The sequence below is a fragment of the Eleutherodactylus coqui genome, chromosome 11 (assembly GCF_035609145.1).
Source record: "Eleutherodactylus coqui strain aEleCoq1 chromosome 11, aEleCoq1.hap1, whole genome shotgun sequence".
Classification (NCBI taxonomy): Eukaryota; Metazoa; Chordata; class Amphibia; order Anura; family Eleutherodactylidae; genus Eleutherodactylus; species Eleutherodactylus coqui.
The window spans coordinates 139,772,382-139,784,255 of record NC_089847.1 but is presented as its reverse complement, the minus strand read 5'-3'; the positions used below and the strand labels follow the sequence as shown (position 1 = coordinate 139,784,255).

General features: G+C 46.2%; 1 protein-coding gene across 1 annotated transcript; it reads left to right on the top strand.

Annotated features, from left to right (window-relative positions):
- The first annotated feature begins 749 nt into the window (after positions 1-749).
- Positions 750-1,262, top strand: LOC136581812 (antho-RFamide neuropeptides-like). Its single transcript, XM_066582437.1, has one exon. The coding sequence runs from the start codon at positions 750-752 to the stop codon at positions 1,260-1,262; it is 513 nt and encodes a 170-aa protein (XP_066438534.1).
- The last annotated feature ends 10,612 nt before the right edge of the window (positions 1,263-11,874 follow it).

The following is an 11,874-nucleotide window of genomic DNA, read 5'->3' as shown; positions in this document are numbered from 1 at the left end:
TTACATTATTAGCTGAAAAAGCTTCAAAGTTACAGCGGTAACATGGGAGCATTTAGAGCAAATAATGTAAGCCTAACAGAAAAACTAATCCCTAACCCTCCAGCCAAGGCAAAAATCACTAAACACGCTGCCGCTAGGACCTTTCTGAATGTAGCCAATCAGGAGCTAGGGGTGTGACTGGGGCATTTCGCTATCCAAGCTCTGTCAAACCCTAGCTTCCAGTGGTGACAAGATACAATAATACCCACTGCAGCTGCAAGGAGACCGGCCAACTGCAGCAGCTTTTTTTTTATAATCCTGCAGAAATCAAATCTCCACACGATACAAAGTAAACTATGCGTCGAGATGAGAACGTTCCCAGAGAACATGCTGCATTGTTACATGCTCTGCAGTCACCATTAATCAGAGGAAGACTGCGGGCTGCCAGTCACTAGACGATCACGTAATACATGACATCTCATATAGGGTATAATGGACATCGTCATTAACCTGTCATATAATGAAACAATCCCTGATCAGGGAAACATCTGACATCTCAGCCCCAGAGGAACGCTGAAAGAATAGTAAAGTAGACATGAGAGTAAACAATTAGTTAGAGAAGAAGTCCAGCAGCAAATCAGAGAAGAGGAAAGTGCAGGAGCTGAAATATTGGTTATCAAAGCCAAATGAAGCAAAGCAAGGGAGGAGCAGAGAATGGGAGGAGCACAGAAGGATAGGAACAGAGGCAGAGCAGGGGAGGAGCAAGGAAGATGCAGAGAATGGGAGGAGCGCAGGAGGGGAGGAGCAGAGGCAGAACAGGGGAGGAGCAAGGAAGATGCAGAGAATGGGAGGAGCAGAAGCAGAGCAGGGGAGGAGCAAGGAAGATGCAGAGACTGGGAGGAGCACAGGAGGGGAGGAGCAGAGGCAGAGCAGGGGAGGAGCAAGAAGATGCAGAATATGGGAGGAGCACAGGAGGGGAGGAGCAGAGGCAGAGCAGGGGAGGAGCAAGGAAGATGCAGAGACTGGAAGGAGCACAGGAGGGGAGGAGCAGAGGCAGAGCAGGGGAGGAGCAAGAAGATGCAGAAAATGGGAGGAGCACAGGAGGGGAGGAGCAGAGGCAAAGCAAGGAAAATGCACAGAAGGGGAGGAGCAGAGGCAAATCAGGGGAAGAGCAAGGAAGATGTAGAGCAGGGGAAGAGCAAGGAAGATGTAGTGCAGGGGAAGAGCAAGGAAGATGTAGAACAGGGGAGGTGCAGAGGCAGAGAAGAGCAAGGAAGATGTAGAGCAGGGGAGGAGCACAGGCAAAGCAGGGAAGAGCAGAGGCAGAGAAGATTAAGGAAGATGTAGAGCAGGGGAAGAGCAAGGAAGATGTAGAGCAGGGAAGGAGCACAAGGGGAGGAGCAAGGAAGATGCAAAGAATGGGAGGAGCACAGGAGGACAGGAGCAAGGAAGATGCGAAGAATGGGAGGAGCACAGGAGGGCAGGAGCAGAGGCAAAGCAAGGAAAATGCACAGAAGGGGAGGAGCAGAGGCAAATCAGGGGAAGAGCAAGGAAGATGTAGAGCAGGGGAGGTGCAGAGGCAGAGAAGATCAAGGAAGATGTAGAGCAGGGGAGGAGCACAGAAGGGGAGCACAAGAGCAAGGAAAAGAGAGCAGAAGGAGGGTAGAGAAGAGAAGTAGCGGAGCAGGGGAAGATGTAACTTTTACAGCTACACTGGGAACTAATACTTTAGCCCTTTCCTATACTGTAGACAAATCATTAGCTGCCACTGTCTTATATGGGGACATGCGCCTTTGAAATTTGTCCATTGGAGTGACACGGGGGATTCTGTACACTGGAACATTCATGAAAGACTCCAGAGCTTCTGGTCACAGATAGTGAAACACTTCAGCTGCAGACTACTGGCTTTATGCTGCAACTAAATAGCAACAACTCCTATCATCTCACAGCAGACATCACCATCCTTATCCTCTGCTTGTCTTCTACTGACCTTGAGTAGTGAGGTTCTCCGGTCACATTCAGAGCAGTTGGTTCTTTGTTGTCCCTTGCTGGTTCATCAAGAGAGATGCATGAAGATTCTTCCCAGGGGGAACCAACCTGGTAGAGCGCTGCACAGGGCAATGTGGTACTGCTTCTCAGACAGGATTTCATGGGTGTTCCTATGGGAGTAATGCTGACAAACTCCAACTGGCAGCGGGCTAAATTGTGAGTGCAACTCTAAGACTAACAAGGATAGAACAAATGATGTAAGAACTGAAGTGTGAGTGCAGCTCTGGAGGTGAATGGAGTGAAAGACATGATGCATGAGCTGCACTGTGACTGTAGCACTGTATGTCACTCGATAAAAAGAATAGATGTAACAGAAGAGCAGCTTCAGCTCTGGATGTGACTGGAGGACAGGACAGGACGTAACTCCAGTTTGTAACAAGAAAGATGACTGAAATGACAGAAGTATAAAAAGTAAAATCTGAACCACAAACTGGCTGTTAGATTTCACAAGAGGGGGGAGGAGAAAGTGAACACCTGGCCAGGTACTGCTGGGTCACGTTACTGACCTTGGCATTCCACATTACCACACACCACACCTGGCGCCTGGCCAATGCCGCTACCTGAGCCAAGAGGAAGACGAGTTTAGTACGTCCTGTAATAATGTGTTTACTCCATACACACACTGGCAGGAAACCGAGGCCCCAGACCACACGCTGGATCCGGGGAGACACTAGGAACTGCATGCAGAGTGTAATGTACATATACAGGTGCTCCCCGACTTGCGAACAGGTTCCGTTCCGGGAGCCCGTTCGCAAGTCCGTTTTCTTCGCAAGTCGAACAAATGGTAGTATGGAGGGGATCGCGGGTGGATCCCGCTCCATACAACGTCGGGTGCCGGCTGTTCTTACAGCGGGCACCCGGCGGCAGCAGTTCCGACGAGCCGCGCCGCTCTGACAGCGGTATTTAAAGTGTTAACAGTTCTGACGAGCGGCGCGGCTCGTCGGAACTGCTGCCGCCGGGTGCCCGCTGTAAGAAACAGCCTGCACCCGACGTTCAGGGGGCCCGTACAGCGTCCCACGATGAGATCGCGGGACGCTGTGCGGTTGCTAGGCAGCCGGGGACCTCCTGAAAGGCCCCAGGGCTGCCTATGCAGAGTGCCTATCAAGCGCACAGCTTGATAGGCGCTCTGCATAGACAGCCCTAGGGCCTTTCAGAAGGCCCCCGGCTGCCCAGCAACCGCGATCTGACCGGACAGGCTTCTATCAGGCTTGATAGAAGCCTGTCCGCTCCCTGCACAGCATGATGTAATGCCAGAGCATGACATCATACTGTGCAGGACAGATAGTTCGTATCTAGCGAAATTCGTAAGTCGAATGTTCGCAAGTCGGGGACTATCTGTATTACTTATCCTGTACTGACCCTGAGTTACATCCTGTATTATACCCCAGAGCTGCACTCACTATTCTGCTGGTGGAGTCACTGTGTACATACATTACTTATCCTGTACTGACCCTGAGTTACATCCTGTATTATACCCCAGAGCTGCACTCACTATTCTGCTGGTGGAGTCACTGTGTACATACATTACTTATCCTGTACTGACCCTGAGTTACATCCTGTATTATACCCCAGAGCTGCACTCACTATTCTGCTGGTGGAGTCACTGTGTACATACATTACTTATCCTGTACTGCTCCTGAGTACATCTTGTATTATACCCCAGAGCTGCACTCACTATTCTGCTGGTGGAGTCACAGTGTACATACATTACTTATCCTGTACTGCTCCTGAGCTACATCCTGTATTATACTCCAGAGCTGCACTCACTATTCTGCTGCTGGAGTCACTGTGTACATACATTACTTATCCTGTACTGATCCTGAGTTACATCCTGTATTATACCCCAGAGCTGCACTCACTATTCTGCTGGTGGAGTCACTGTGTACATACATTACTTATCCTGTACTGACCCTGAGTTACATCCTGTATTATACTCCAGAGCTGCACTCACTATTCTGCTGGTGGAGTCACTATATATATATACACATTACTTATCCCATGCATGATAACAATAACATAACTGCATACAGCAAGATAAGGCCCTTCACTCCCGTTCCATGATACGCAAACAAAAGTAAAAATCAGTTTATATCTATTATCCGGAGTCTTTTCCAAAAAACACACGCACTCAACATGCAAGACATATTACCAGGCTCATATCACTATATACAGGATGTATAACTTATACCAGCTGTACATATATAATTATATACAGGAGATACCCAGGTTATACCAGCATGCTCCATATCACTATGTACAGGAGAACCCCAGGTTATACCAGCTGCACATATATAATTATATACAGGAGATCCCCAGGTTATACCAGCATGCTCCATATCACTATATACAGGATGTATAACTTATACCAGCTGTACATATATAATTATATACAGGAGATACCCAGGTTATACCAGCATGCTCCATATCACTATGTACAGGAGAACCCCAGGTTATACCAGCTGCACATATATAATTATATACAGGAGATCCCCAGGTTATACCAGCATGCTCCATATCACTATATACAGGATGTATAACTTATACCAGCTGTACATATATAATTATATACAGGACATACCCAGGTTATACCAGCATGCTCCATATCACTATATACAGGATGTATAACTTATAGCAGCTGTACATGTATAATTATATACAGGAGATCCCCAGGTTATACCAGCATGCTCCATATCACTATATACAGGGAGATGTATAAGTTATACCAGCTGTATATATATAATTATATACAGGAGATCCCCAGGTTATACCAGCATGCTCCATATCACTATATACAGGATGTATAACTCATACCAGCTGTACATAAATAATTATATAGAGGAGATACCCAGGTTATACCAGCATGCTCCATATCACTATATACAGGAGATGTATAACTTATACCAGCTGTACATATACAATTATATACAGGAGATACCCAGGTTATACCAGCATACTCCATATCACTACATACAGGAGATGTATAACATATACCAGCTGTACATGTATAATTATATACAGGAGATACCCAGGTTATACCAGCATGCTCCATATGACTATATACAAGATGTATAACTTATAGCAGCTGTACATATATAATTATATACAGGAGATCCCCAGGTTATACCAGCATGCTCCATATCACTGTATACAGGGGATGTATAACTTATACCAGCTGTACAAATATAATTATATACAGGAGATACCCAGGTTATACCAGCATGATCCATATCACTATATACAGGAGATGTATAACTTATACCAGCCATACATATATAATTATATACAGGAGATACCCAGGTTATACCAGCATGCTCCATATCACTATATACAGGATGTATAACTTATACCAGCTGTACATATATAATTATATACAGGAGATACCCAGGTTATACCAGCATGCTCCATATCACTATATACAGGAGAACCCCAGGTTATACCAGCTGCACATATATAATTATATACAGGAGATACCCAGGTTATACCAGCATGCTCCATATCACTATATACAGGAGAACCCCAGGTTATACCAGCTGCACATATATAATTATATACAGGAGATACCCAGGTTATACCAGCATGCTCCATATCACTATATACAGGAGATGTATAACTTATACCAGCTGTATATATATAATTATATACAGGAGATCCCCAGGTTATACCAGCATGCTCCATATCACTATATACAGGATGTATATATAACTTATACTAGCTGTACATAAATAATTATATACAGGAGATACCTAAAGGGGTTGTCCCGCAATAGCAAGTGGGGTTAAGCACTTCTGTATGGCCATATTAATGCACTTTGTAGAAGACCTGTGTGGCGCGAGCACGCCGGAGCGGCCCCTTCAGCGCAAGCGCGTCTAATCCAGGGAGAAGGCGGTTTTGGTCGGCGCCATGGAGACGGGGACGCCAGTACCGGAGGAGGTAAGTGTATAACTTCTGTATGGCCAATATTTAATGCACGATGTATATTACAAAGTGCATTAATATGGCCATACAGAAGTGCTGAACCCCACTTGCTGCCGCGAGACAACCCCTTTCAGTTATACCAGTGTAGTGGCCCGGTACAACAGGGCCCCTTCATAATGTATGCATGCATTTGTCTCATGCTTTGTATTGTCAGCCTTTTTCATGTTGCATGAATATGATTTATATTGCACTTCTGCAGCACTGAATGAATTAACTGTCTGGGATGTGAGAATGTCTGGGAAATGTATCTTGTTGTTTGTCACGTGATCGTGCTTAATGTATGTAAATGCATGGTGTTTGCAAGCCTGGGTCTTCTGTTCTGTACTTGGCAGCAGGTGGAGTGAGTGGAGTTGCCAAAGACTCACACGGACACCTTCAGAATGGGAGAGAGCGGTAACCTCTGCTTTCCCTGGGCCTGTTGCAGAGGTGCAGAGTGGAGTGTGTATTTGCCGTGGTGAGCTGGAGTGCTGACCGGTAGGGAGCTGGAGAAGAGAAGAGTAGTTGTGCCCAGAGCCATACAGATAACTGAGACTGTAGACTACCTGGCGTACCTGTGATTTCCTCTGTCGCACCACTTTGTGAAGTTGTACTGAATATCCTGCTGGCGTGGATTATTTCTTATTGGACTGTAAATGAGTTTATTCAAGTACTGCCGACCGTTCCAGGCTTTGCTAATTCAAACTACTCCGTGAGTATGCACCAGTTCCTTCATCACCCACATTCACTGCGGAGGAAGGAACGGTGGCGTCACCCATGACAACCTAAAGCCCAGGTAAATTGCACCGTCGGTTCCCTGTTTGTAGGCCGTCTTTCAGCTACTTGGACAGATCCCGAGCTACCCTCAAGGTGGGAAATGGTAGAGCCCCATGACAAAGTCCAAACTCTACCCCACTGTCTCCTAGGCAGAGGGCCCGCTCCTCAGACACTGCAGGGCAGAGCCTCCTTTGGCGTCACGAACAGGATCATTCCTCTGTGCCAGTTCCAGAAAATCAGGAAAAAAAACACACCTCTGCCATTTTCCGGTCACGGAGAAAAGTTAGTGCCCATGTGTGAGTGTCTAAAAAAATTACTTCCAGTTCCAAGGACCTTTGAGCATGATAAAAAGTCAAGGACAGTAACCAGAGCAGTATGAAACCGAATCATCTGTCAGTAATGCAGAAGGAGGACCCTAACTCATCATTCCAGTCTCTGTCATATGTTGCAAGGATGTGATACATGTTGGACTATCTAGTATTGCCCGAGTTGCATGGTCAGCAGTCTACTGTAATATGGACTGCGTGCTGAGGCAAGATGGCACCCAACCTTCATCTTCTCCAACTATGCCAAGTCCGCAAAAGTTTGCCGCCTCTCTGTTCCTGCCAATGCTATGGGAAAAGTATGGGGGGGGGGGGTCAACCCCACCGTGGACCAGAGCCTGGATCCAATCCAGTTGCAGGAAACTAAGGACAGCCCAGGGGAGGAGTCAGACAGCTCTGTAAGTGCACCACTGGGCTTGTCGTTGCAGACTCCCCCAGAGACCGCGAGAGAAGGGATGTCTAATTTTACCACTCTGCATGGCACACCAGCTGGATACCCTCCACCACAACCCCAATTTAACTGGGGTGATAAGCTGCTGGTTGCGAGTGTGAGTACTCAGTCTTCTCCACCGACAAAGAAGGCTCCAGGACTGCGGTCCAAGGACTTTGTGCCTGATAGGAAGAGGTCCCCTCCTATCTGCCAAGTCAGTGGAGGAGGATCTGCCGCACAATATCCGACCGAGAAGGTTGCAGCAGTACAAGACTGAGACTGGTTGGTGGAAAGTCGCTACCCTCCTTGGATCCTGATACATTATCTTAACAACGAGGTTAGAGACTTGTTGCCGGCTCATCTGTTGGCATTCGTTCGAGGCTATGGTGATCAAAATTTTACTTTCACCTTTGTAAGAGAGACTGCACATCATCCGGAAACCTTGCGTCGGCCTCTTACCCGTCCTCCAGAACTGCCTACTGTTGCAGGACACCAAGAGACTGGTCAGGACTTGCCTGGTACACGGCGGCAGTCGGATGTTACATGCTCTGAGCCGTTAGACCAAACAATACAGGAGGAGGTAAGAGTGCGTGACCTGGACAGTCCTTCTGGTTCTACATCCATCGGAGTGAGCTTGTGGAGCAGTATGCTTACTCCAACGGGGTACAGTACTGATTCAGAGGTAGAGGAGCCTGTGAGACCACCAGCAAACCCCCAAATTACTTGGTGTTAAAAGACTTTTCTAAGGACTCTTGTTGAGAGACTTTTGTTTGTTCCCGTTAGCCCCAAAGAGGACTGTAAAGTTGATATTGTCCCCATTGCATCATTTCTATGATGCCAATGTTTTATAGCTGCAGAATGTGAAAACTGTGTCTGTGTTACCTACTTGGAAAAGAATGCTTACGCCTAAGTGTATTGGATGCAAATGTGTTCAGGAGGTTTCTTATCTGCACATCTCCCTCTAATCCACTTAAGGGTCCATTTAGACAGAAGGAATGTCAGGCAAACGATGCCCGACACTCGTCCCAACATACATTCGCTGCAGTGCTGTTGCACGGGAGCAAGTATCGCTGGCTCGCTCACAGAGCGGCCAGCAGGGGGGCAGGAAGCTGCAGGAGATTTCTCTCCTCGTGCTCCGCCGCCCCTCTCGATTGACATAACATAGTGGCCTTTCAGTACTGACCGACTGCTATTTACACTGAGCAATCAGCGAAGACTCTGAAGACTTCCATTGAAGGAGAACTCCCCACCTCCTGTGGTTACCTGTTCCACGCAATGATCCCCCGCACTGTCTAATATCTAATCTGTGTCTCCTCCCTTCCAGTTTTATCCCATTGCTTGTAGTCTTTTCTTGTGCAGATTAGAATAGGGCTGATCCCTCTGCCCCGTGACAGCCCTTCAGATATTTGTAGACCGCTATTAAGTCTCCTCTCAGCCTTGTCTTTTGACCCCCCCAAATCCTTTTTTATTGCTTTTGGCCTCTCTTACAAGCCTCAATTCATTATCAGCTTTATCTTTTCTGACACTCGCCCTACAGTTTCTGCAGACCCCATTATAATCTTCTTTAGATATTCCCCCTCTTTCCATTTGATAAACATATATTTCTCCCTCTTTAACATGTGTACAAGTTCTGTGTTCATCCATCCGGGTCTCTGTAAATGCTTCCCATTCTTCCTTCTTTTAGGGATTGGTAACGATTGTGCTTTGAGAATCTCATTTCACAATATTTCCCAACCTTCTTGGACATTTCTGTCCTTAAGAACATCCGGCCGTTGGATTCTTCCTCTTTCTGAGTTCACTAAAATCTGCCTTTCTGAAATCCAACCTTGAGGTCTGAGTCTTCTCAGGTCTTCCTCCCCTTGTTATCCGACACCCAAGGATATCATGATCACTGCCTCCTAAGGTCCCGGCCACCCTTACTTCCCCAACCATTTCCTCCATGTTGGTAAGAATTAGGTCCAAGATAGCAGATCCCCTTGTTTTCTCTTCTCCCTTCTGGAAGATAAAGTTGTCACCAAGAGCGGATAAGAATCTGTTGGATCCATTACTTTTACCGGAGAGATTCCCAACAAATGTCTGATGGGTAAAATCTCCCATGATCACTATGTTGGGCTTCTTTGAGGGTTTGGCCATCGGATGTAGAAAGAGTTCCTCCATATCTTCTGCTTGTCCAGGTGGCCTATAGTAAACGCCTACAATGGGGTCCTTTCTGTTGTTCTCTCCTTGTATTCTCACCCAAACAGTTCCTACAGAACTCCCAGCTCTGAAGCTTGAATCTCGGTGGAGAAGAATGTTTTCCTAACATATATAATTATATATGTACAGCTGGTATAAGTTATACATCTCCTGTATATAGTGATATGGAGCATGCTGGTATAACCTGGGTATCTCCTCTATATAATTATATATGTACAGCTGGTATAAGTTATACATCTCCTGTATATAGTGATATGGAGCATGCTGGTATAACCTGGGTATCTCCTCTATATAATTATATATGTACAGCTGGTATCAGTTATACATCCTGTATATAGTGATATGGAGCATGCTGGTATAACCTGGGTATCTCCTCTATATAATTATATATGTACAGCTGGTATAAGTTATACATCTCCTGTATATAGTGATATGGAGCATGCTGGTATAACCTGGGCATCTCCTGTATATAATTATATATGTACAGCTGGTATAAGTTATACAGCCTGTATATAGTGATATGGAGCATGCTGGTATAACCTGGGTATCTCTTGTATATAATTATATATGTACAGCTGGTATAAGTTATACATCCCATGTATATAGTGATATGGAGCATGCTGGTATAACCTGGGTATCTCCTGTATATAATTATATATGTACAGCTGGTATACGTTATATATCCTGTATATAGTGATATGGAGCATGCTGGTATAACCTGGGTATTACCTATATATAATTATAAATGTACAGCTGGTATAAGTTATACATCTCCTGTATATAGTGATATGGAGCATGCTGGTATAACCTGGGTATTACCTATATATAATTATAAATGTACACCTGGTATAAGTTATACAGTATAACTTATACCAGCTGTTCATATAAATATATACACGTCGGGAGCCCTGCGACCCCTGGTGGTACAATAGTGCATATAACACAATATACCTAAAAGAACATAAAACTTTAGAAAAGTAAAACTACAGGTCCAGTTGGACCACACAAATAAAATACAGCAATAACAAATAACTGACCAAATATTAGCAAAATGGCAAATAACAAAACCACCTAATATTTTTTATTTATTTATTTTTTTGGGGGGTGGGGGGTGACAGGGCGTCCCCAGTGCAGCTTAGAGGCCATGCCTGTTCCACAAATCTGTGCCAAGAGTACAAAGTTCAGGAACTGCCAAGCCATGCCAGGGTTTTTTTTCTAATGCCACAGTTCTCACCGCAGCCTGGAATTTTGCTAAAGTCTGGTGCAGCAGAGACTTCTGATGACCAAATCACCAGAGCCACCAGGATACCCAGGAATCACCAAAGCCACCAGGATGCCCAGGAATCACCAGAGCCACCAGGATGCCCAGGAATCACCAGAGCCACCAGGATACCCAGAAATCACCAGAGCCACCAGGATACCCAGGGATCACCAGAGCCACAAGGATACCCAGAAATCACCAGAGCTACCAGGATGCCCAGGAATCATCAGAGCCACCATGATCCCCAGGAATCATCAGAGCCACCATGATCCCCAGGAATTACCACAGCTACAAGGATTCCCAGGAATCACCAGAGATACAAGGATACCCAGGAATCACCAGAGCTACAAGGATACCCAGGAATCACCAGAGCCACCAGGATACCCAGAAATCACCAGAGCCACCAGGATACCCAGAAATCACCAGAGCCACCAGGATACCCAGAAATCACCAGAGCCACAAGGATACCCAGAAATCACCAGAGCCACAAGGATACCCAGGAATCACCAGAGCCACCAGGATACCCAGAAATCACCAGAGCCATCAGGATACCCAGGAATCACCAAAGCCACCAGGATACCCAGGAATCACCAGAGCCACAAGGATACCCAGAAATCACCAGAGCTACCAGGATGCCCAGAAATCATCAGAGCCACCATGATCCCCAGGAATTACCAGAGCTACAAGGATACCCAGGAATCACCAGAGCTACAAGGTTACCCAGGAATCACCAGAGCTACAAGGATACCCAGGAATCACCAGAGCCACCAGGATACCCAGGAATCACCAGAGCCACAAGGATACCAAGGAATCACCAGAGCTACCAGGATGCCCAGAAATCACTAGAGCTACCAGGATGCCCAGGAATCATCAGAGCCACAAGGATACCCAGGAATCACCACAGCCAC

What these genes read in the sequence shown, in the direction of transcription:
- LOC136581812 (XM_066582437.1), top strand. Translation starts at nt 750, where the DNA reads ATGCAGAGAATGGGAGGAGCGCAGGAGGGGAGGAGCAGAGGCAGAACA.